Genomic DNA, 27,260 nt, shown 5'->3' with positions numbered 1-27,260 from the left:
ACCACTCACGCATCTTTGCAGCCTCTTGAAATATTATTTAAAACCCTTCTGTGAACAAGAGACATTGGCAAATTTTTTAAAAGAAAGCACTAGGTTTCACAAAGTCTTCATACAATTCAGGAGTGTATAGTACTTCTACCTCATTCTATGAGACTATGTGATTTACCTGATAGGTAAAAATCACATAAGCATGGTATAGAAAAACAGAGGACCTTTCTGAATGCAACTGTATGTAAAGTTGTGCACAAATTGCAATTTCATTACTTTACAAGGAATGTAATGTAGCACTGTTGCCTATCCCTTCACATGGTAAGCCCACCTCTTTCACTGAAAAGCATACTTTCTGAAATAGGTAGTTTTAACTACTCTTTTATGGCAATGTTTCTATCAGTTCTCAGCATGTACTAATCCATTACTGAAAGAGATACAAACTGAGTCATTTTATGATTTTTTAGAATAAGAGAAAAAATGGATGTTGGATTGGAGGTTTTAGAGAACATAGTAAAAAGTCACAGATCTTTGAATTTGTAAAATTTTGAAAATCGAAGAATGAGATATGTTTAGTGCTCACAAACTATATTACACTTTCAAAAAATTGAAATGGCAAATTTCCAATACATGGTGGGAGCATTGCTAAATGTATGTTACAAACTAGTTCCTTATTCTTGGCACTGGAGTAGCAACTTCCTTTTTTGTTTGACTGTTCTTGGTGAAAGAAATCAAAGACTGATATCTAAATATTCTGCTTCGGGTGGGTGACTTTACTACAAGCCTCAACACAAGAGTGTTTATAGCTCAAAATACCAGAATCTTACAGAAAAATGTTCTCATAACCCTGATTCTGACAGTATAGTTTCAGATCTTGACATCAAAGGAGTTAGAGGTCAGAGGAAATGAGTCATTTCTACTCAAAGCAAGTTGTGGCTTCTAGTAAGGAAGGGCAGAATGGAAACCTCCCTTCTGTGGTATGTAAGTATGGATTTGAGGACATAGAATTCACAAACGTTGGAATACAATGGAACTAAAGAGGGAAAGGTTTGTGTTATGAATAGGGAAAGATATGCCTCCTACCAAAACACCCTCCCATACCAATTGCAACAGAAGCCTTGGTTTTTGTGAGCCTGAAGAAGAATTCCTGAGGGACACAAGTAGAGCAAGAAGGTAATCAAAGTTATTTTGGCAACAAAGAAAGCAAAAACAAAGCACACTCCCCAGAGTGGAAGGCAGACTGAGCTGAGAAGCAATAGAAAAAGACTTCGTCTAAATATTTGTTTTACCTCAACAGTTGGTAATTATATTGATGCTACAGGCTATGGAAGATCAAAGGAAGATGAAATTCTCTTTAGATTAAATATCACATGGGTGCGGTTTGCATACCTGCAATCTTAGTACTTTTGAGAATAAGGCAGGAAGATCATGAGTTTGAGACCAACCTAGGCTACATAGTTAGACCCTGTCTCAAAGGAAAAAAATTAAAGAAAGATTGTATATAAAAACTTAAACCTTTTGTTGAGCTGTGAATTATCGTCATAGAAAGAGCATAAAAGATGGATCAGGGGAAAATTTATCTACTATGGACCTCAAACTATTTTGTGAAAACTACTTTGAATGAAGACCTATCCTATTTTCTATGGCGACTTAACAGATATTGTTCTGAATGAATCTTTTATATAAATCTTTTAGTGACAAAAGTCCATGTTTTTTTGAGTGGACATTCAAGAGTAGACTCCCAGCAACACTGACATGCTAACCTACTCATTCACATTATTTTTTTTTATCCACAATTTTTCCCAGGGATAGAAACTATCTTAGTCATTATTGTAACCTCAGCAACTGACTCACAGCAACTATTCCCTGAATACAAGATTATAAAAATATTACTTTATTGTTTCTGTGAGAGTGTGAACTTTAGGTAATTTATTCTAATTATCCACTTGTTAACTCTTGCATAAAGTCATGAGTTTCTCTTGAGCAGAATCCATGGCTGACTTCACTCTATGAACTCATGTCCCTAGTGATCAAAACCACACATCACACATGGTAAGTCCTGTTATCTAATTGACTTTCACAGTGGTAAAGGGCTTTGCCACATTCTTGAAGGCTACTGCCTAGTTACCAAGACATTTAAAAATCACCCAATTTGTGCAGTGGTTCTTAGACTTTAATATGGATCAGAGTCATGGTTTTATTGAATTTGAAGTCATGGTCTGTTCTCCAAGAAGCCAGGAAGGCCACCAATCTTCAATAATCAATCACAACAATTCAATTAATAGCAAAACCAGAAAAAGATATATGGCCATAATGAGAAACAGGACAAAGAGATTCAGTGACCTCCGGATGAAATTCATTGTCAAGGTCCTAAGAAAGATTAAAGTTTAAATAGAGGGCGAGGGACGTTCATATCTAAGCAGTCCCTCAGGAGTGCTGACCTCCAATCTCTAGCAATGAGGTCTGACAAGTTTACGAGATTACAACCCTGTGTGTAATCTCTTTTTTGAAAGGCAAGTGCATCCTGCATCTGTCTGACACCAAGTTTTAAGCATTTGTGGTATTTTTGTTGTTGTTGTTTTGTTGTGTGTGTGTGTGTATTTGTGTGTATGCGCATGTCCCTTTTATGGTTTTGGTTTTGGGGGGGGGGTTGTTTTGTTTTGCTTTGAGACAGGGTTTCTAAGTGCAACCTTGGCTGTCTTGGAACTTGCTCCGTAGACCAGTTTGACCTCAAACTCAGAGAGTCACTTACCTCTGCCTCCCGAGTGCTGGGATTAAAGGCATGTGCCACCACCACCAGGCAGTCCATTGTTTTTAAAAGTCTGACAGCCAAATAATGGGCACAAGTGTCTCTTCAAAATCTATTTGTCCCTTCCAAGCTGATTACAAAGGAAGACTATGGATTCATGCCCTTTGAAATAGATAGGGCCTTGGCCTCTGGATTCCTCAGGTGATTCTTATAGCCACCCAAATTAAAGAACTCTATGGTGTAGGTCTCAGCCTTTTTCATGTCATTCCATCATGAAAAAATAGTACTTCTAAGTACAACGATATAAATAACAGAAAATTACTTGCAGGATAAAAACCTCTACTCCCTGGGAGGACAAGTTGGTCCTGTAAAAGTTCAGTGTTGTACTCAAAACCAGCAGTTTCCGCATTAGTCAAGAGCTCATTTTTTTAAAAAAATGCAAATCTCAGGCTGGAAATAGAACTCAGTGGCAGAGAATTTGCCCACTATGTGTAAAACTATGGGTTTGATCTCTGACATTGAAAAATGAATGAATTAATTAACTTTCTAAGAAAGATGTCTTGGGAATCCTTATGCAGATGAAGATTGAGAAGCCTTGGCTTTAACAATCCCAACCTTAAAACTCTATATATCTTCTCTGACATTACCATAACTTTTGTGCATACAGGAAAAAGCCCAACTTTAATGCAGTTGACTCAGAGAAGCAAGGGAAGTGAGGCTGAAATCTGCTGAGCTCAGCTATCCCCACTCCTGTTTACACTTGAGGTCTTGTATATGTGTCTTGGCTCCTCTACTAATTATTATAAACCTCATCTCACTCAAGATATAATATTTCTTTGAACTTTAGTCTTCCAAATGTAGGGAGTTCAAATATCTAGCCAGAAAGACCTCTTTTAGCTGTATATCCCCATGAAGCAGTAAAATGTGGTAAAATATATGTGATATAAAATTTATGGTTTTATTCATTTTAAAGTGAACAATTATGTGATATTTAAAGTACATTCACTAACCATTCTACCATTTATCTCCAGAACTCAGCATATTGAAAACTGAAACTGTAGTAGTTAAACAATGATGCTAGGTCCTCATCCTTTTTGGTTTCTATGAATCTGATTACATATTTGATATGAATGTTATTATAGAAAGTTTGCCCCTTTGTGACTGAATTATCTTGGTTAACCTGATGTCATCAAGGTTGATCCATGTGGTAACATGTATCTGAATAACCTTCGTTTTAAAGACTGGTTGGTCCTCTATTGTGTGTACAGATGCTACTTGACTTATGATGGACTATGTGCAAAAAAATGCTTTAAGTTGAAACTATCGTGTCAAAAATATATTAGTTACACTTTTCCAACTGAAAATTATCACAGAATCACAGTTTCTTCCCATTGTAACCCTGTGGTTGACAGTAAGATATGACTCCCCAACATTGCCCAATACCATAAGAGAGTATAGTACTTACTACATGTAGCTTAGGAAATTATCAGAACTCAAAATTTCAAGTATGACTTCTATTGAATCCATATTATAGCCACCACATTTTAAGGTGAAAAACAATAAACCATTTTATACTGAGAACCCATCTATAAAAGGATATCTTCTTTTTTATCTATCCATTGATTAATGTTTGGATTTCTTCAACATTTTGACTATTGTTTAAAACTGCTATGAGCTTAGATATAAGACATCTGCTTGAGTGCTGCTTTCAATTCATTGATCAAGGAGATTGCATCTTAATTTTGATTACTTTTAGAAAGCTTTGTAAGTTTTACACAGCATTTGCATTCCTACCAGTGATGAACAAATGTTATAGTTTTTCTACATCTGTACCATATCTCTTTATAGGATATATATGTCCTGGTGAGTGTGAAGTTTCTTGTGATTTTTATTTACATTTCCCTAATGAATTAAGTAATATGGGACATTTTAAAGGTACATCTTTTTATTTATTGTTTGCATATTTTTATTTTATGTGTGTTTGTGTTTTGCTTGCATGTATGTCTATGTGAAGGTGTTGGATCCCCTGAAACTGGAGCTACAGGCAATTATGAACTTCCATGAGGGTGTTGGGAATTGAATCCAGGTCCTTTGGAAGAGCAGTCAGTGCTCTTAACTGTTGAGTCATCTCTCCAGCCCCAATAGGGGACATTTTGTCACGTGCTTCTTGGCCATTCTCTCTTTCAGAGAAATAGAAAAGTCAACGGCCTTTTCAAGGTCTTTGCCCACTTTTATATATGAGTTTTTAAATTACTGTTTTCATTTTATTCTTATTTCTCATGACCTATAATCAAAATATTAAAGGTGCAGAACATGAGAAAAAACATTAAGAGCTGCAAGGGGAACAGATCAAGTACCATATGTATGCCGACCTATTAGAATAATACCTGGCTTCTCAATGCAAATTACAAAAGCCAGAAGGGCCTGGACAAATGTTCTATAAACTCTAAAAGACCACTGATGCCAGCCTAGGCTACTATGCCCAGCACAACTATCACACTATATGGATAAAGAAAAATATATTGTGATAAAACCAAATGTAAGCAGTATTTATCTACAAATCCAGCTTTACAGAAGGTGCTAGAAAAAACAAACTGCAGTCTGAAGTGGTTTGCCACACCCAAGAAAACACAAGGAATAAATAATCCCAGAATAGCAAACCAAAAGAGTGGGGGAAAGCCCATAATATAAGAACAAAATAACAAGATTCATTAAATACTAACATTGATAGCCGGGCGGTGGTGGCGCACTCCTGTAATCCCAGCACTTGGGAGGCAGAGACAGGCGGATCTCTGTGAGTTCGAGGCCAGCCTGGTCTACCAAGGGAGTTCCAGGACAGGCTCCAAAGCTACAGAGAAACCCTGTCTCGAAAAACCAAAAAAAAAAATAAAAAAAAAATACTAACATTGATAACTCTTAATATTAATGGTCTCACTTCTCCAATAAGAAGACAAAGACTATATACAAAAGACAGGATCCATCTTTCTGCTGCATGCAAGAAACACACCCTACCCTCAAGAATAGATAGATATAATTTCAGGGTAAAAACGTGGAAAAGGTATTCCAAACAAATGGCCCCAAGATGAAAGCAGGTGTAGATGTTTTAATACCTGACAAAATAAACTTCAAACCAAAACTAATCAGAAGAGGTGAAAAGAACACTACATATCCATTAAAGAAAAAAAAATTCACCAAGAGAATATTGTTCGCAGAGACTGCTCTCTAGTTTCCTGACTGCTGTAGTTTCTCTGATTATTCCAGACCTGAATAATCACACAGAAACTATATTAATTACAACACTGCTTGGCCTATTAGCTTAGGCTTCTTATTAACTAACTCTTATATCTTAAATTAACCCATTTCTATTTTTCTATGTATCGTCATGAGGCTCATGATTTACCAGTAAGGTTCTAGCATCTGTCTCCTTTGGCAGCTACATGGCATCTCAGTACACCTTTTTTCTCCTCTATCTCTGCTTGGAGAGATAGAAATAGAGAGATAGAAAGAGATAGAGATAGAGAGATAAGGAATTCCTGCTTTACTCTATTTTGCTCTGCCATAAGTCCAAAGCAGCTTTTTTTTTTAATTAACCAATGGTAATAAAGCATTTTCAGAGCATACAGAGGTGAATCCCACATCAGGATATTGTAATTCTTAACATTTATGTACCTAATGCAAGAGCAATCAAACTTGTAAAAGAAATACTACTGCAGCTAAAATCACATATTGACCTTTACACAGTAATAGTGGGTGACTTCAGTACCCCATTCTCTCTTCTAAATAGATAGGCCATACAGGCAAAAACTAAATGATAAATTCAGGAGTTTAATAACATCATGAATAAATGTAACTAATGTACCTAGAAGATATTTACAGAATATTTCACCAAAACACAAAGGAATATATTTTCTTCTTACCAACTCATGAAACTTTCTCCAAAATTGACCACATAATTGGTCACAAAACAAATCTAAACAGATATTTAAAAAGTTGAAAAGGATCCTATATCCTATTTGAGCACTATGGATTAAAGCTGAATATCAACAATAATAGAAAGTATATAAACTCGTGGAAACTGAAAAACTCACTACTGAGTGAAAAAATGGGTTAAGACAGAAATTAAGAAGAAAATTGAAATGTTTTAGAATTTAATGAAAGCAAAAATATAACATAACCAAACTTATAAGACACAATGAATTTCTAAGAGGGAAGTTTATAGCACTAAGTGCCTACATAAAAAATTGGAGAGATTGTATATTAACTACTTAATGGCACACCTGAAAGTTCAAGAACAAAAGAACACCTGAAGGAGCAGATAGCAGGAAATAATCAAACTCAGGGATGAAATCAATAAAAAAGAAACAATAACATAATTAATATAAAGAATCAATGAAACAAAGAGTTGCTTCTTTGAGAAAATTAATAGGATTAATAGATAAATTAACTAAAAGATGAAGAGAGAAGACCAAAATTAATAATATTAGAAATGAAAGGATGGGTATCACAATAAACAACAAGGAAATCTAGAGACTCATGAGAATATACTTTAAAAATCTGTACTTCACCAAACTGGAAATTCTAAAAGAAATGGATGAATTTTTTGATTTATGCCAACTATCAAAGTTAAACCAAGATTGGATAAGAAATTTAGCAGACCTATAACCCCTGCTAAAATAGAAGTAGTAATGATAAGTTTCCCAACAACAACAAAAAACTGCCCAGATAGACTCAGTACAGAAATATACCAGACCTTTATAGAATAATTAAAACCTTTACACCTTAAATCACAATATCTCTGATTCATAAGCCACAAAGATCTAATAAAGAAACAAAATTATAGACAAATTTCTATTTTGAACACAAATGCAATAATTTCTAATAAAATACTTGCAAACTGATTTGGTTTGCAAGAACATATCAGAGCTATCCATCATGATCAAGAAAGCTTCATAGCAGAGATGAAAAGATGGTTTGACATATGTAAACTTATAAATACATTTTATCAAACAGAAAGATAAAAACCACGTGATCTTCCTAATAGATACAGAAAAGACTTGTGACAAAATCCAGCTTACCTGAATGATAAAAGTCCCGGAAAAGCTAAGGATACAAAGGACAGACTTCAACAAAATAAAGGTAATATACGTAAAGCCCACAGTCAACAATAATCTAAATGGAGAGAAAGTCAAAGAATTTCCATTAAAATAAACAACAAGACAAAGATGTTCGCTCTCTCTATATCTATTCCATATAGTACTTGAAGTCTTATCTAGAATAACAAGATAACTGCGGATGATCAAGGAGGTACAAATAGGAAAGGAAGTCAAAGTATCTTCATTTGTAGGTGATATGCTTCTATACATAAGAGACCCTTAAAACCTACACCAGGAAGCTGGGCAGTGGTGACGCACACCTTTAATCCCAGTACCTGACGAGGCAGAGGTAGGCAGATCTCGGTGAGTTCAAGGCCAGCCTGGTCTACAAGAGCTTGTTCCAGGACAGGCTCTAAAACTACAGTGAAACCCTGTCTCAAAAAACAAACAAACAAACAAAAAAGCCTACACCAGAAAACTTCTACAGCTTATAAACTCTTTTCTAAAAGTAGTAGGATACAAATTAACATATAGAAATCAGTACCCTTATTATATACAGTTGACAGACTAAGAAAGAAATCAAGGAAAGAACACCTTTCACAATAGCCTCAAAAAATAGCTTGTGGTAACTCTAACCAAGCAAGTGAAAGATTTGGATAATAAAAACTTTAAGACACTGGAGAATTGAACTAAAATAAGACATCAGGAGATGGGAAGATCTCCCTTGCTCATGTTTCAATAGGATTTATAAAGTATTAATAGCCAACCCACCAAAATCAATTGTGATGGCTGTCTTTGGTTATCAACTTGACTACATTTGGAATTAACCAAAACCCCAAAATTGAGGGCACACCTCTGAGGGATTTTACTTTAATTTGAAATGGCAAGATCCACTTCTAATCCAGATCTTTTGAGGTGGGAAAAATTTGAGCCATGCCTTCTGTGGGGAAGACTATATAGTACATAGAAGAAGGACACTTTGCTCTTTGCCTGCTTGCTCTTACCTCTCTAGCAAGAACATTCCTGCACTGATGCTAGAGTCTGCTTTGGGATTTTGGCACATACTGAAGAAATCCAGCCTCATGGACTGAACAGGTACTGGATTCTTGGACCTTCCACATATAGGCAGTCATTTTTTTGAATAACTGAACCACAGCTTGTAATCATTCTAATAATTCCCCTTTCTATACTTGCATATAGAGACTCATTATATAAGTTCTGATACTCTGAAGAACATTGATTAATACATCAATCTACAGATTCAATGAAACACCCATCAAAATGATAACAAAATTCCTCACAGAAATTGAAAGACCATTTATGGAAACACGCGCACTTGAAAAAAACTGGATAGCTAAAACAATCCTTAATAATAAAAGAACTGCTGAAGAGATCACCACCCCTAATTTCAAGTTGTACCACAGACCTGTAGTAGTAAAATATTATATTTTGTACAAGCACAAAACCAGACAAATTGATGAATGGAAATAATTGAAGACCTAGACATGAGTTCACACATCTATAGACATCTGATTTTTGACAAAGATACCAGGGCTCAGGAAACTATACAGAAGGGGAAGCAGAAAGATTCTAAGAACCAAAGGGATGGAGACACCAGTAAACAGGGTCTTCAAGACATAGTAGGACTGATGCCCATATGAACTCACAGAGACTGACAGTATACACAGGGCATGAACAAGTAAGTCCAAGTCAGCACTGAGAGGACGAAGTGGACACAAGGTCACCTCCCTAACCAAGAAGCTAACTTTAATTGGCAACCACTTGCAAAGAAAAAAATAGTTGTCTCCAATGGAGTCTCCCAGGGTATATAAATCACATGTAAGGCTAGGTCCCATGTCCAGTAGTAGACGGCCAAATCAAAAATAGCTCAGTGGTAGCATTGTAGACTTTTTGTCTCGTGTTGCCTTGCTTGTGCATTTTTTATCTTACTGGTTTTTGCTCACATATTATGATTTCCAGTTTTGTGTTATTATGTTTTTACAGTGTATGTGCACGTGTGTCACATACACCACACACACACATGAGCGCTCACATATATGTTTTCCATTCTTTAATTTTAAAATATTTTCCTTTCTTTTTAAAAAGTCTGTGTTTTGTTGTTGTTTGTTTGTTTATTTTTTGCCTATTTGTTTTCTAAACAGAGAGAAAGATGTCATGGTGTTTGATGGGTGTGGATATATGAAGAACCTGGGGATGAGGGAAGGGAAACTGTGAATAGAATAAACAGCATATTTATTTTCAACAATACTTATTGCTCTTATTGAGTTGTAAAAATTTTTAAATATATTTTATATTTTACTTCAATCAATTATAGGTGATAGCGTAATGTGATGTAAAAGGGTTTAAATTGAGAGTTAGTCAGTTTGTCTTTTTATTTGTTACTTGTTCTCTTAGTATCATATCTAAGAAATTGTTTTCTCTTAAAGCCAATCACAAGGACTGGAGAGCTGAGGCAAGACCAGAGCAAAATCTCATAAATAGTATTGATAGTATTAAGTCTTTCAATCCACAAACAGGATATTTTCATTTTGGAGAGTGTCTTTTAATTTCTTTCAACAACTTTGATAGTATGCAGTATATGACTTTTTATCTTCCTTGATTCCATTTATTTCTAAGTATTTTACTCTTTGTGGTATGATTATAAGTTGAATTATATTTAAATTTTCTTTTTTGACCTTGCATTCTTTGCACATATATTGCAAGTCATCTTGCATGATTTTGTGTTTTGTAACATTGTCAGATTAATTTATCATCTTTAAGAGACTTTTCTTTCTGGTCTGGACTCTACATGAAAGGTCACACAATCCATAAGCAGAGGTTATCTTACTTTCTTCTAACTTCAGTGTCTTTTATGCATTTCTTTTTTTCTTATGTGTATGTACATGTGTGTGGGTATAAATGCATAGGTATACGGTGCACATGGAGGCCAGAGGTCAACTTCAGTTGTTACTTCATAGACAATGTGCACCCTGGTTTTACAAACAGGGTATCTCACTGGTCTGGAAGTCACCAATTTGGCTAGGTTGACTGGCCAGTGAGTTGCAAAAATCTGCCGATATCTACCTACCTAGAGCTGGGATTGTAAGCAAAGATGATCATGCCTAGATTTTCCTCTTCTGTTGGCTCTGGGGACTAAACTTAGGTCCTCATGATTGTGTTGCAAGCACTTTATTAATGGAACAATTTGTTCAGACCTCTTTAAGTAAATTTTTCTTGTCTGATTTCTCTGATTGGAACTTTCAGTACTTTAGTAAGTAGTGTTGGTAAAAATGTACATTCTTACCTTATTCCCAGTCTTTTCTCTGGTCTGAAAAGAATTTTTTAAATACTTACATTTTTTTTTAAGATAGAGTTTCACTTTATAACTCTGACTGGTCTAAAACTGCTAGGTAGAGGAAGCTAACCTAGAACTCACAGAGATACACCTGCATCTGCCTTCTGCATGCTAGAATTAAAGGCGGGATTCTACATTCTATACAGATGGACCACCACATCTAGCTATGTTTTTTTAAATTGTAAAAGTAAAAGGATTTCAGCAGTTTGAAAAAAAAAAGATTTTTTTTATTAACTAGAAACACTGTTGAGAGAACACAAAGGAAAAAAGGAGGATTAAAAACCAGTGGCAGGTATATTGAGTAGATATGCATACAACACATAGTTTAAAATTTTGGTAGCTATTAAAATGGCAATAGAATGAATTAAAATGAACAGTGGTATAGGATAGGCAAAAATAATCAAAATTTAACAACATAAAAAGAAATGACTTTGTCTTTATGCCAATGAATAACTTCCCAACAAACCCCAGTCTTGATTATAAGTTAAACAAAAACTCCAAACAAATATACAAAGCAAAAAGTAGCACCTTAAATCAGAGGCTTTGACATAAAGGTCCTATTTTGTATATCTTCTCATAAAGTCTTCCACTGGAGTTTTGATCTTAAGGAGTCAAGTAAAAAGGACCCAAGACACATCTGTTGAAAGACAGAAAATTGGTCCAAAAATACAGAGGGGGAACTGAAACATTTCAGAAAGGCAGGGCTCAAGAGTGAAAAACCAAAAGAGGAAGATAATGTTATAGAAAAAGAGGAATAGAAATTGAATTGTCTTACAAATGTCTATCCCTCTTCCCTGAGTATCCCACAAAGAAACAAGGTGGAAATAGTTCACGAGTAGCAGCTCAGAGAAAGAATTCTCTACACTTTTCCAAAAGAGAATTCAAGTATCCTTCATGGGAGAGTAGTATAATTTCTTTGCTAAAAGAATTTTTAAAAGTAGAAATTTTGTTTAAAAATAGAAATGAATCTTTGTTTTTACCTCCTTGCCTTCCATCTCAGAGACTGACATTGAGTTCAATGGCCTCTGAAGCCTTCCCTGTGTTAGAGATAAGGCTGGAAATATCCTTGTCTGATAACTGTCTTATGCATATTTTGATGGAGTCTTCTATCGAGATGATTGATTATTTGTACTGAACTTGCTGCTCCTCCAGAAGACCTGATTAAGTTCCCAGCACTCTGTGAACTTTGCTTACTATCAGATTTACATCTAAGCCTGTGATTCTCAGAGAAGGTACCAAAGCAGAAGACTTGACTGACAGCTTATCAAGATTGCTCATTTTCTGCCACATTCCAAACCTTTGAAATCAGAAACTCTGAAGTTATTGGTCAGTCTTTAAAAAGTTCACTTGAGGATTTTTGTGCACTATGATATTTTATTTATTACATATAGCATGGATAATAAATGTATTTCACAATTTACAAAAATTATAATTTTGGCAAATAACCCACACAAAATCTTTCAGAATAAAAATTTAGGCTTTGGTATGCTTTTTAAGGGCTCCAAAATGAGGTTCCAGTAAAGTGACATTATTGGGGTGGCAGAACTATAGACAAAAGGACCAGAATTGCAACTGGTTCTGTCATAATTACTCCAAGGCACATAATTTCTAGAAAAAAGCAAACAAACCTCCCCCTCTAAAACAGTGCAACTAGTGTATCGTCTCAGAGTAATTTTTAGAAGCATATAATGCTAAATCAAATGTGTAATTAAATGTACAGATGAAGAAATAACATTAAGTATTCCTACATTTTACGTACTTATATATGATCATGTTTGTTAGAAAACTGAATCTCAAAGAGATAGTGTTTCCTATTCTGAGTGAGATAACCCAGACCCAAAAATATGAATATGGTAATGTACTCACTCAGTGGATTCTAGCCATAAACAAAGGACATTGAGCCTATAGTTCGCTATCCTAGAAAAGCTAAATAATAAGGTGAACCCAAAGAAAGACATATAGATCCTCCTGGAAATTGGAAGCAGACAAGATCGACAGGCAAAAGTTGGGAGCATGGGGGAAAAGTGGGGGAATAGGGAGAAGGGGGAGAGAGAAGGGAGAAAGGGAGAGTTGGGGAGAGCTTGGGGAAGTGGGATGGTTGAGATGGAGGAAGGATGGATTATGGGAGCAGGGAAGAAGATATCTTAATTAAGGGAGGCATTTTCGGGTTGGCAAGAGGCTTGGCTCTAGAAGGGTTCCCAGGTGTCCATAGGGATGTCCCCGGCTAGGACTCTGGGCAGTGGAGGAGAGGGTGCCTGAAATGGCCTTGTCCCATAGTCAGACTGATGACTATCTTGAATATCACCATAGAACCTTCGTCCAGCAGATGGAGATAGAGACAGAGACACATATTGGAGCACTGGAATGAGCTCCCAAGGTCCAGTTGAAGAGCAGAAGGAGGAAGAATATGAGCAAGGAAATCAGGACCACGAGGGGTTGGTCCACCCACTGAAATAGTGTGCCTGAGCTAACGGGAGCTCACCAAATCCAGGTGGACTGGGACTGAACGAGCATGGGATCAAACTGTACCCTCTGAACGTGGCTGACAATTGGGGCAGACTGAGAAGCTGATGATAATGGCACTGGGATTTGTCTCTACTGCATGTACTGGCTTTTTGGGATCCTATTCGATTTGGATGCACACCTTCCTAAGCCTGGATGGAGAGGGGAGGGCCTTGGTCTTCTCTTAGGACTGAAGGGGGAGGAGGGGAGGAAGTGGAAATTTTGAATGGTATTATTTTTAAAGTAAAAAAAAGTTATCAGGAATAAAAAACAATTCAGGAGAGAGGAGAGAGAGAGAGAGAGAGAGAGAGAGAGAGAGAGAGAGAGAGAGAGAGAGAGAGAGAGAGAGAAGGGGTGGGGAGCAAAACAACAAAAACAGAAGGATATAAAAACACATTCAAATAATGTTAGTATTTTGGGATACTTCCATCTGCCCTATTTCCTCTCAACTCAAAGGTTTTGTTTTGCTAGTATTGTTTAGATGGTATGATTGTGTGTGTGCACGCACGCATGCACGCACACATGTGTGCATACATACTTTGGTACTCTCTGTCTTTTCTACTAAGCGAGCTAAAGTTTTTCTATGTTATAAATTATTCAAAAACATAATTTTGGTGGCTATCTATTGGTGATTATCCTCAGAAGATTGTGGCAGACAGACACAAAAGCATCTCAGACTTTTTCTTCAGATCTGGCTTCACTGTCAAGAAATTTTCTTCTATTCTTAGAATATTGCCACCAGTTCTCACTTTATTATCCAAGACATTGGGAAATGCAGCAGTACCTTAGGGCTTTTTAGAAAAAATTCTTTTCTTTTTGAGTCAGCAACTTGGTCAATATCTATTACCTGATTTTAAAGTCTGGCTGGTTAAGATTTTTCATTAATTACCTCTCCTGTTTGTAGTAGCTTTGTGCATACCTTTGCTATCTCATAATATGATGAATGATTTACAGTTCACTTAAATTATTAACAAATATTCCTGGGAACAGCATGAATGAATTCATTCATCAAACCCAGGGAAAACCTAAAGTTTTTCGAGACTCTGCCAATGAAAAACAAAGATGCATGACATGATGATATACATGTCCTAAAGGGAATGACATTGTGAATGTCTGGAGAAGTGTTAATGTAAAGCAACATAAGACAATGTCCACAAATGTAGACATCTGTGCTTTGTGCTCAGAGGAAGGAGAACTTCCTAATGGTGGTTTTCATAGAATACTTGATAAAAGAAAAAAGATTTGATATGAGCCTTGATGTATTTAAATCTGAGGAGATGATCAAGGAAAAGAAATGGCCAACACAAAAGTAAAGAGGGAAACAGAGGGAGGAGATAATTCATGAATTCACCAAAGCCTCCATACCAAGACTCTTGTGAATGAAGCAATTTGTGTCATAACAAAACACAGATTCTTCTCAAGTGATCCTGATGCACACTGAGGATTGAAATCCCTTGGCCTAGAAAAGCAAAGCTTCTGCAAATAAATAAAATAAAATGTTCTGTGTAATCAAAAGTCAAAAGCATCAGGTAGGGGTTAAGAACTGCCTCCTGTTGACTTGGATGACCAAATGTAACATATGTGGTCTCCCTCCCTCTCCCTCTCCCTCCCTCCCTCCCTCCCTCCCTCCCTCCCTCCCTCCCCCCCCCCCCTCTCCCCTCCCTCCCTCCCTCCCTCCCTCCCTCTCTCTCTCTCTCTCTCTCTCTCTCTCTCTCTCTCTCTCTCTCTCTCTCTCTCTTTCTGACAGGGTTGTCTCTGTAGCAGCCCTGGCTATCCTGTATCCAGGATGGGCTTGAACTCACAGAGATCTGCCTTCCTTTGCTTCCCAAGTGCTGGTATTAAAGGCATGAGCCACACTGTTTTTTCATTCTTAAAGTTGACTCCACCTTCATCTGATTTTACTTATCTGTATCTTCTCTTTCTTCTCTTTTCTCTTAGTGATACAGATAGAGGTTTGTCATTTTGTTGATGTTTTAAGATAAACTTTTGTTTTCAAAATGCATTGTTTCTGAAATAGTGATACATGCCCCAGCTGCACTACAAATGAGTTGTAGTCCACATTCTTGTTCCTCTCCCTACCACATGTTTATGGTTCCTGCAAAACCAATATTATTTGGGTAGAACTTCAACTAGCTGTGGTTAGCCAGAGTCTATGTCTTATTTCCATTAACTGCTGCTTACCCTGAATCAGAATCTCTGCCACAGCCAGGTCTGAGGGTTTTTTTTTTCTCATGCAACTGTGCCCACAAAGAATGCATTCTGAATTTTCTGATGCTTGCTATCATGGCCCTCCCAAGGTATGTCATAAGCTACAGTTTGGGGCACAAAACCACACCCTAATGGTGTTCACTTTCATGCTACTTCTACTCATCAACACTTAATGAAAGACGCAATGATGTATAAATGTCATCCTTTCCCTCCCAACCGGCTGTTGCCATGTCAGAGTTATTTTGATAAATGTCAGCCAAAGAGTATGCTATGCCATGTTACCGCCAGGCCTTCTTCCTAATGGCAGGTTACCACTAACATATCTATACTGAGCTCCAGACACAGACAGAGCATTTGATCTACAGAAGGACAAGGGATTAACTCCTTAACACTGCTCTACACAGTCCTCTTAAGTAACTTGACTGACCTGGGCTTTCATTTGAAATTAAAAAGTAAAGTTTCTGACTTTTCATCTTTCTTTTCAAAGTTTATTTGAATGAAAGAAATAGAAACATCCAATTTGCTACCTTTTATTAAAATTTAATTATTACTTGGATGATCTTTTTATTTTTGCTGATGTATGTGTTTATGTGTATCTGTGTGTGTGTGTGTTATGTTTGGTACATACATGCATGTGTATGTGGGTGTTTAGTACTGTGGGTGTGTCTGCACATGGAAGCCAAAGGAAGATATAAAGTGTCTCCCCCATCTACATTATTCCCTTGGGACAGGGTCTTTCACTGAACCTGGAGTTGGGATGGCAGCCAGCAAGCCCAGCAATCCTTTTGTCACCATGCCCCATCGTGCTAGGGTTGCATGACTATGACTAGCTTATGGGCTAGAAATTCGAACCCAGAGCCTCACACTTACTCAGCACATGTTCTCGTCTGCTGGACAATCTTCCCGACCCCTTATTTCTATTTTTGATTCCGTAGTTTTGTCTGTTCTTTAATCATCTGGATACTTTTCATGATCTTAGAAAAGGGGAGAGAAATTCATGCCTGATCTCTAATCCTTGATATATCCTTTACATGAATCAGGAATTCTGGTCTTTCTTGTTTTGACATTCTAAGCCTTGTTGTCTTACTTTATCATTTGGCACAGAATCGGTAGAAATAATGGGTATTTTGATATGAGGATGAGACCAAAGAAAATGGCAATGTGACTGCTTTATCTGTATGTATTGTATTTGTTCAGTTCATGTGTGACTAAAGTGAAGGTGTAAAATCCTAAAACTCACTAGTTTATTTTAGTAGGACAGAGGAAGTACATAAACCATAGAAACCACAGTGAACCCAAAGCATCTGTGATGAGAAGAGGCAAGAGTGTACTTTTAAAGTAGCAACTGAACAAGCCCATCACAGAAGAGTAAGGAAGTTACAAAGGACACTATCAGAATATCTTCAGACCTTTCTTGTTCTGCCATCACCTCTTTGGACATGCTATTCCCACATTTTCATTTGGTTGTATCTTATTATACATAAATGGCACAGAGATCAGTTTTGATATCAACTTAACTTTCAGTTTGAGTTGTTTAATCCCCAGGGTTGTTCAAATGAATCTTTTAAAGTCACTTGAGAAAACATAAACTTCAGAGTGATAACATGATTTTTAGCATCTCAAATCCAGTGTTAGTCTTCTTACAGCATTAGGGGAACACAAATGATTTTCATTTTGTTGATTTGCAGAAGAGTTGAGATGATCCCTGTCCTTCTCCAGGCAATCTGAAGCACCACATTGTCGTCACTGGGATCCTGCTTAGCTAGCAGGTACACCATACCTGTGCAGCTGGTGATGTATCTCAAAGGTCACACAACATTCATTTTCCTCACTGAAAATCCTGAAAAACAAGAACCCATTACTGGCACATTGTTATGGAGTTCTCAAACTCATCACACAAAAGCATCCTTTCTGTTTTCCTTATCCACATAAAGATTTTAAAATACAGATTTTCAAATTTCTAATTATTTATTTGGCATAAATGAGGTAAAGGTGGCAAGAACAGTTTTGTGGTTCCCCCAAGATCCACTTTGATCTTTCCGTGGACATATTTACTTTCCACTACTCTCTTGTCTTACAGGAAGAGGATCAAAAACTGGGAGTAGGCAGTTGAGGTCTTTCTTCTGCCTTATTTTACCAAATTCTAGCAACTGATTTTTAGCTCTGAATGTCAGAGCTCAGGTAGTGGTTTTATTTTGTTTTGTTTTTTATTCTCCAAGCTCTAAGGAGGAAAGCAGAATTCTTTCCTCAACCCTGGAAATTTCTTAGTAGGAATATACTTGTGTATCAAATGACAAATTAACAAAGGTGAAAAAAGAAATATATATGATATTTGGAGGGAATGAGTACTTCTCAAACATGTGGCTTTGGATTCCTACTTATATAGAATATTCAACAATGTATAGTAAAAGTTTAAAGAAGTAGTAAAACAAAGAAAAGAGGGATTTGCATCTCTGTGGATGGAAACCTGTGGGACAGTTGAAAATGGTAGCAAAAGAGGAGTCAGTAAAGTCTGTGAGTGCTGATTCTGCTGGTATAATTTCCAGGTTGATAAAGATCTAAAGTTATCTTCCGTGGTTAGCCATTTCTCTCTAGAGTAGGTGGGTACCTTTTGCCTTTAAAAATTGTATGTTCTGCTTTTGGACAAATAGAGGTAGGGCAGAGAGCTTTCTGAATCTGCTGCTATTCACCACCCACAAAATGTGCCAACAAGTATGGCAGAGTCATGACCTGGGGTAAACATGAACCTTCTGAAAAACACAGGGGTAGCAGCTTTCATTGTGGCCTTTTTGGGTTTGGTTCTTCTGATCCTACTTGTCTTTCTAGTCACTAGAGTCAGATCATTTTTGATATACCTAACACTGTGGTTTCCCTTGTTTTCAAAATGCCATGACTAGAATCATTGATCTACATAGTATGATGAAGTAAAAAATGGTCCTAAACAAGGGTCTTAATTGTAGAAATAGATCTATTCTAGATCAAGAAAAGAAAGTTTTCTAAGAAAAACTGAAGACTTTTTTGTTTAAAAACCTATATGTTTTACACATGGTTGCCAACTTCCTGAAATCTGGAGAGGACTCTTGGTCTGCACAAAGCTTTCCTCTTACAGTGGTGGCACCCGTCACTCCACTAGTCTCAATAGGGCGTTGGTGCTTTTGCTTGTCACTTGCTGAACATCCACTGTAACCAGATGATCCACGAACTGTTTTGTATTCGTTTACCCATCCAAAACCCCAGATCTCTTATAATTCAAGTTTGACTGTTGGGGAAACCGATGCTTAGGAGATCTTGATTGCCAGATCTGTTAATTCTGCAGAATTCCAGAGACCAGCTCAAGTAACTGTCCATGTTTGCAGAACATTAGGAACATTCTAAGTAGGTGCTTCCGATGCAGATTTTGTTTTAGACAAAGCCTCTTTTAGAGGAAGATGACTTACAATAATAATTAGCAATCCTCTTGCTAAGAAGATCCTTAACACAAAAGATTAATAAGCATTCTCCTTTATTAAAAAGATTCATTTAAGTAATATTTGTAACTAGATTCTAATTCAAAATTCTCTGAAAGCAACCCACAAGTCTCAGTGAAATCTCATTTCATTCCCTCCATTATGATCAATGGCCTCATTAGCGTTTATTCTCTGGGAGTAAAAGGTCTTATTGCTATTGGGCCATGCTAGTTTACACAGAGAGAACAAAGAGTGAAAACGTTATGAAAGGTATATGAGACAAAGAAGCCTGGAGTTGAAATACACTGAAGCAGGGGGACAGGGAGTGGCTGACTCACACTCAAAATTGCATAAGCAAGATTTCAAAATTAATCCTGTGGAGACCTCAGCCCATACAATGTTCCTGGCTGGAAAAGAAGAACTGTGAATCTTTGATGTTTTTTTTTCTACAAATCTTTACCATCACTTGCCCTTCTATCTCCGCCTTCTCTCTCTGCAGGAAACTTTATTTCCTATTTCTGCACATCAAGTTTCTACCTCTAGATCTGAGGTTTTCGTTGCTGAGAAGCCTGAGATAGCAGTGCTACCAAGAAGTCATCCCTGGTGAGTTGTGATTTTTCCATGACTTTATGAATGTTAAGCTCAAGCACCTCCAAGCTTGAGGTGCTGGGTGCCAGAGAGAAGCCTGAGAGGCTGTGCAGCTTATGCATGTGGAGACAATGACCAAGATTCAGGTAGAAGAGAGGGTGTAATATACATTAAGAAAGGTTTGAATGGCCCTGGTGGCAGTAAGGAAATGAGGGTGTTGCTGGATGAGACCATCCTTTTGAGATCAGGTGATGAAGGGGGACACAGGGAGGAAAAGCACTCTGCTTGGTCATCTTCTTGGCACCCACGGGCTTACTCTGTTCCTCTTAGCATGCAGAGGGTTGCACTTTCTAGAACTCTATATCATGAAATCTTTCTCCTCTAGTCCATATATGGAATAGTTCAAGTTCAGAACCAAAATATTCTTTTTAAACTTTTAAATATGCCTTTTATCTCTTCTCATGAGGGTTACACAGGCTGAAAAGTAATTTCTCTATATATTTCTTTCTCCCTCCCTCCCTCCCTCCTCTCTCTCTCTCTCTCTCTCTCTCTCTCTCTCTCTCTCTCTCTCTCTCTTTCTTCTGAGAGGCAGCTTCCCTACAGCCCTGGGTGCTAGGTTCTGATGCCCAAAGTGATAAACAGGAGTCCCTTTCAGTTACTTTGTTGGTTGTTTGATAAAGTAGGAACTAGATGCTGGCTATGTGTCATGGGATTATATGAGTTGTCTAGAATTTTCCATAACAGCTAGAACTTCAGGAACAGACCAGAACTTACTGTAGTGTGATTATTCAGGCACACACATTTTTTTCTTGACTTTCATCAGAGATCTCATTTAGCTTTTGCAGTCTAGTGATATGGCTCAGTGATGTGAAATGCAAGCTTGTAAAATGTGGCCATCACTGAAGGGATGGATAAATGCTGTACTATATAGGTGGGTAAAAACAAATTTATTTTCAATATCAGAAAAATGTATTCTTAACAATCAGGATTTAATGGTGTTACATCTTATAATTTTATAACTATTATAGACTTTTGTGCACTCATTCATTGAGCATTTACTGTTAACTCTTTTAGCCAGATGAAATTATAAGAGTTAAAGATTAAAAACACTGCCACTCCTTAACCTCAGAAGGATGCACAGTTTGCAAACGATAGCATACATGCTTACTTAGATTTCACAAGACTAGAGTGATTTGTCAGAAGGTGAAAGGCTTCACAAGAGAAGGGGCATTTGAGTAGGAGATAGGATAAATAGAAGCCATTTTAGGGACACATATAGTGACTCACCAAGGCATGAAGGAAATGGTGAGCTTGGAGGAAATGGAGAGAAGCTGGTTGTAGCTGTTCACAGGACTGGGAATGTGACAAATGACTGGAGATGAAACTGAGAAGCAAGTTTCCCTAGTGAGCAGATCAACCACTATGAAGTCCCACCACATCCAAGTCATGTGGCTACTGGGGTTTCAGGCTGAGGAGAGCATATGCAATGTTAATTGTTAGAGCAGACAGATTGAGAGTGATGACCTCTATACAAGTGAAGAAAAGGTCAATATGAAGTGAGTGGTGGATGATACAAGAAACCAACAGTTTATAGAGGGCAGAGAGGATGAATTTGACAAGTATATAGGATAGAATTCATATGCTATAATACTAACACGGATTATTTATCTGTAGCACAAGCTGTACTAAGTCCTCATCTCTGGTGTTTCTATACAGGAAAACAGATACTTGACTTTAAATTATAGAGCCTTTATGTTAGAGGCAGAATTTTTTAATTTTTGAGATTAATTTTTTATGTGTGTGTGTGTCTGTGTGTATGTGTGTGTGTGTGTGTGTTTGTGAAACAGCAACCTGCCATGACCAGAGGAAGGCATTGGATCTGTCATGGGTGCTAGGGACTGAACTCGAATCATCTGCAAGAACAGTAGGTGCTCTTACCTGCTAGGTCATCTATCAGATTTGAATCCAATCTATTTGGTTCTGAAGGACAACTCTTAATTTTCTTAAGAGGAATGATTTGGAGTAATGCCAGAGTTAGATTCTTACACAATGTAACAAATGATAATAACTAAGATAAAGACCTCACAATTTGGTCAGCTAGATAGTTCTTGTGTCAAAGTACTTGCTGTACAAACCTAATAACCTGAATTCAAATCCCTGCAGTTTTTATAGGAGGGAAAGTGCAGAATGTCCTCTGACCTCCAAACATGTATAGCAGTGTATGTCTGTGTCCCCTCATGTATAAGTCATAGTAGATGCTAAACAAATGTGTGGGCAAATTCATGAAGAGATACTATAGATAGTGAAAAATTAAACTGAGGTTTTGGAGAAGGTGGTACTTAAATACAGAGCCTTGGAAAACTTTAGCATGAAGGAGAATCAAAATCCTGAGATTAGCTGACTTAATTTAGCCAATCTGAATTGAAGAATTTTGGAGTAAGAATAAAGAGACAAATGGTAAAAGGGAGCAAAAGCCAAGTATAGTGCCCTGAGAGCTTTCATGGAGTAGGCAATGAGATGTCACAAAAAATGTTGATGAGTAGTCTGGTAGGAATATCGTCCTAGAAGCTTAAAAAGAAGTTTTTCTTTTCTTTTCTCTGTTTTAAAAAGATTTATCTGTCTATTTGTTTTGTGTAAGCATGTGAGCGTACTTCAGTTTATGTGAATTAAGTATGTAGAGGTACCCATGGATATCAGAAGGTGATAGATCTCCTAGAACTAGAATCACAGGTTTTTAACAGCTCCCTGTTGAGGGTGCAGGAAACCAACTTGAGTTCTCTGAAAGAACAGTTAGTGATAAGTCATCTCCAGCCTTCAAAGGGGTTTTGAATAGAGAAATTAATGCTCAATGAGAATTAGATAAAGCATTTGAACATTGGGCTGCCATTGCACCTTGTCAAAAGAAGTGTGGGAGGATGTGGAGGCAGGAGTTGAGAGGGTTGTTAGAATGCTTTAGGCTGCAAGGAATAGATGATACAATTTACAATGGGTTATTTTCTTTCTCAAATAAGAATTCAGAAAGTGAGCCCCCTTTAAGGTTTCTGTACAATATCTAGGTCTTTTGTTTATAGATCTAAGCACCACGCTTATGCTATATAAGTTAAAGTCAACAGTGTTTCTTTTGTGTCTCTTTTATTGGGTAAGAACCTCCACAGAAACCTCCTAGCAGACTCTCATTGCATCTTATCACTCAGTGATGGGTCATATTCCTGTTTGCCACATGCAGAGGAGGTAGTAAATGCAGATATTCATCATTTGTAGCCTTACAATGAGTAACATGCTCACTAGGGAATATCAAGGGTATTAAGCAAATGGTTGCAGAGTTGACAAAGTGTGTCTGCTATGAGGAATAAGAGGAAAGTGATATGCACATGGTGTCAAGGAGATGACTATAAGGGTGAAACTAAAGACTGGGATGCTTTTTGAGTAAAAAAATAGGCAAGCCTATTTGGATTAGGGAATTTGACATTTGTGTTACAGGTAATCATTTTGTTCTCTGTCCCCAGAAACAAGGGAAATGGAAGACAGTGATATGTTACCTCAGATCATTCATAGCATACTATCAACATCTCATTCTCTGTTTCCAAGAAGTATCCAAGGACTTGATGAAGATGTCACCACACCTTATGACTATGACAATGGTGAGCCATGTCATAAATACAACGTGAAGCAGATGGGTGCCAGGATCCTGCCCCCACTCTACTCTCTGGTATTCATCTTTGGTTTTGTGGGGAACATGTTGGTCATTCTCATTTTGATAAGCTGCAAGAAGCTGAAGAGCATGACTGACATCTACCTGTTCAACCTGGCCATCTCTGACCTGCTCTTCCTGCTCACTCTCCCATTCTGGGCTCACTATGCTGCAAATGAGTGGGTCTTTGGGAATATAATGTGTAAATTACTCACCGGACTCTATCACATTGGTTATTTTGGTGGAATCTTCTTCATTATCCTCCTGACAATTGATCGATACTTGGCTATTGTGCATGCTGTGTTTGCTCTGAAAGCCAGGACAGTCACCTTTGGGGTGATTACAAGTGGAGTCACTTGGGTGGTAGCTATGCTAGCCTCTCTCCCAGGAATCATATTTACTAAATTCAAAGTGGAAGATAGTCATAAAATCTGTGGTCCTTATTTTCCATTAGTATGGAAGAATTTCCATGCAATAATGAGGAATATCTTGAGTCTGATCCTGCCCCTACTTGTCATGGTCATCTGCTACTCAGGAATCCTCCATACCCTGTTTCGTTGTAGAAATGAGAAGAAGAGGCACAGGGCTGTGAGGCTCATATTTGCCATCATGATTGTCTACTTTATTTTCTGGACTCCCTACAACATTGTTGTCTTCCTGAACACCTTCCAGGAATTCTTGGGACTGAGTACCTGTATGATTTCCAGTCACTTAGACCAGGCCATGCAGGTGACAGAGACTCTTGGAATGACACACTGCTGCATCAACCCTGTCATCTATGCCTTTGTTGGGGAGAAGTTCCGAAGGTATCTCTCCATATTCTTCAGAAAGCACATTGCTAAACGTCTCTGCAAACAGTGCCCAGTTTTCTACAGAGAGGCAGTGGATCGAGTGAGCTCAACATACACCCCTTCCACTGGGGAACAAGAAGTCTCAGTTGGGTTGTAAAGCAAGGGGGCAGTTTGCTTTATTTTTTTTCTAATCAGGGTACAAGGAACAGTTTGTATATGGTAACAAGCTTCAAAGTCAGTGAATCTCACACCTTTGGGTCTCAACCCCTTGGGGGCCTGGAAGGTCCTTTCAGAGGGGTTGCCTAAGACCATCAGAAAATGCAGATATTTACATTACAATTTATAACAGTAACAAAATTACAGTTATGAAGTAGCAAAAAAATTATGGGTGGGGATCACCACAACATGAGGAACCTTATTAAAGAGTCACAGCATTAACAAGGTTGAGAACCACTGCTCAAAGATACATTGAAGAATAGGTGTCCAGGAACCTTAGAATTATGCCAAGACAGAACTACTTCACTTCTTGTACATATAATACATGCTCAGGAAACATTCTAGAATAAATGTTGGTAGAATCTTCAGCTTTCCAGTGAAGTCTGCTCTGCCTCTAGGAAGAGCCTTATTTTCTTGTGCTATACTATTTTGCCAGTCTTGACTCTGTTTCTCCCTGCTTCTAACAATGTGAGCTTGGGGTGAATAGGAAGAAGGCTGTGGGGATAAGAAAGAAGAATGAATAGGAAGAAGGCTGTGGGGATAAGAAAGATGAGACAAGCGTTGTTGATTCTGGATGGAGATGAAAGGGAGCAGGAGCCTTTTCATTTGGAGAGAAATGTCCTGGTCTTTGGCTCCATCTCCCACCTGTATTTAATGGTGAAGGCATTATCAGGTTGAGGAAAGTCTGGGAACTGTAATAGTTTGCTGGGAACTTGATTTGAGTCCCCTGATTCTTTTATGCATAACTGCATCGCACATTTTTACTTTGTTATTTTTACTATGAAAACATGGAAAAACTTTTCAATATCACACTCCATTGCTTACGTGTTTCTCAAGCCACAACTTCTTAAATAATATTTATAAAATTATTGTTTATAAAATATGCTTCATCTCCCCATGGTCTTTATTTTCTAACTTCCATACTTCAAACATCAGTGGGTCAGAGAAAAGTGTATTTGAAACAGCCAAGCATGAGCTCCTGGACAGTCCCAGGAGAGATAAAGCACTGGGTATGTTTTGTGGCTAAAGAAAAGGATGGATACCACAGGAACAGAAGCCCTTGTTTTGGATTTATACTCCTACCCTAGGAACATATCTTAATTACCAGGCAGGATAAGCCTATATAAAAAGAGATTATAGGTAGAGTGAGAAGAAATGTGTCATAGACTATCTTCTAGTGCCTTGTTTTTGGATACAAATGTAATTCAAAGATTTTTTTAAAAAATCAAAAATAGAAAAAAATAAACTCAAGACTGGAAACTTTAACTTTTAAATGCGACGAAATACCTCTGTAAGAGTTCTTACCTTGCTAGCCTTGAATGTATTGCATTTGTTGTAGAGAAAATTCCGGCAATGAGTATAAGGGCTGACCTAACAACTCTGGATTGGCAGGGCCTTGAGTCTGTGATCTGTGGACTTCCCCAGTTATGGTTATATAGAGTCTAAGCCATCGGGAACCCAGCATATGCTACACAGAGGCTGTCAGCAGTGCTCTTGTTCTCTCAGCCTTGTTTTCCCCAAACTCCTTTGTATTGTTCTTCCTGGATGTGCTAATGATGATAGATTGTCCTGCCGGTGAGTAGGAGCTCCCGAGTCAAGTCAGTTCTCATCAAAACTTTAACAATTTAATTTACAAAGGAGAAGAGTTAGATGAACTCCTTCTCATATGATAAATATCTCCCCTAAATGAACCAAGAATGTTTTCCCTATTCCATATTGTTTTTCTCATCTGACAGAGAAGCAAACAAAGAAACAGACAGCCTGGAAACTGGAAGTTTTGTGGTTTGGCTTTGTTATCACATGATGAAAAAAAGTTTCTCAAAGAAGTGGGGAATAAGAGTATCACCTTCAGATATCCTAATAGTTTCATTTTAGTGATGATGATATGTAAATATTTTTTTAAATCCTATGATTTGAGAAATAAATAAATGTTCTGTCTATATTGCTAGAAATATTAAAAAGAAACAAGCATATGTTTTGTTACACCAGTGTGGTTGACTGTTTTGTTCACAACTACACACGACTTCCCCTGTACTTCCACATACCTGGTACCTGGTAGAGGGGAATGACTTACAGCCTGCCTTCCAGGCTATACACAATCCTGCAGCTATGCCATTAGAAGACAAACACAGAAGACCTCTATCTTTTCCAGTTACAGCCTCAGCATGGCTGGTGTGAGCCTCCTTTTAGCAATCTAAAGCCATGCATCTCAGTGAGTGAGAAGATAAATGAAGCCAGGGCCACAGCCATGAAGAAAAGGAGCAAGAAGTCCATGTTCACTATGATAAGCCACTGGATCAGGGGGTTATTTGTTAAGGACAACGCTAATACAGATGGGAGATAATTTTTATATATATTGCTGTGAGGTGCAGTGTGAAAAGCAGCCTGAGTGTCCACAAATTGGATGGGTAAGATGAAAACGAATGTCCATTGTCATGTCCTTGATGTCCTTTAGACCTTGCAGATCCCCTGGAGAGTGGCATGAGCTGCAGAGGGCTCATATATGATCACATGAACACAGGGGGGAAGGCATATATAGGACTCTTTTGAGAATCCAGAGGGCAGGGAGTAACTCAGTGGTGGTCATGCAGCATGGTATGAACACATATAGTAGGATTTTGTAGCCACAGAAG

At 37.6% G+C, this 27,260-nt stretch overlaps 1 protein-coding gene across 1 annotated transcript; it reads left to right on the top strand.

The window, feature by feature from the left end:
• The first annotated feature begins 19,862 nt into the window (after positions 1-19,862).
• On the top strand, positions 19,863-26,610 carry Ccr2 (C-C motif chemokine receptor 2). Its single transcript, XM_075967670.1, has 2 exons — positions 19,863-19,944; positions 23,436-26,610. Exon 2 carries the CDS (start codon positions 23,447-23,449, stop codon positions 24,566-24,568), a length of 1,122 nt encoding a protein of 373 aa, XP_075823785.1. The 5' UTR covers positions 19,863-19,944; positions 23,436-23,446; the 3' UTR covers positions 24,569-26,610.
• Positions 26,611-27,260: the final 650 nt, after the last annotated feature.

Source organism: Microtus pennsylvanicus, chromosome 3, assembly GCF_037038515.1.
Source record: "Microtus pennsylvanicus isolate mMicPen1 chromosome 3, mMicPen1.hap1, whole genome shotgun sequence".
Lineage (NCBI taxonomy): Eukaryota > Metazoa > Chordata > Mammalia > Rodentia > Cricetidae > Microtus > Microtus pennsylvanicus.
The sequence above is the reverse complement of the archived record's forward strand: the minus strand, read 5'-3'. Positions and strand labels throughout refer to the sequence as shown.

What these genes read in the sequence shown, in the direction of transcription:
- Ccr2 (XM_075967670.1), top strand. Translation starts at nt 23,447, where the DNA reads ATGGAAGACAGTGATATGTTACCTCAGATCATTCATAGCATACTATCA.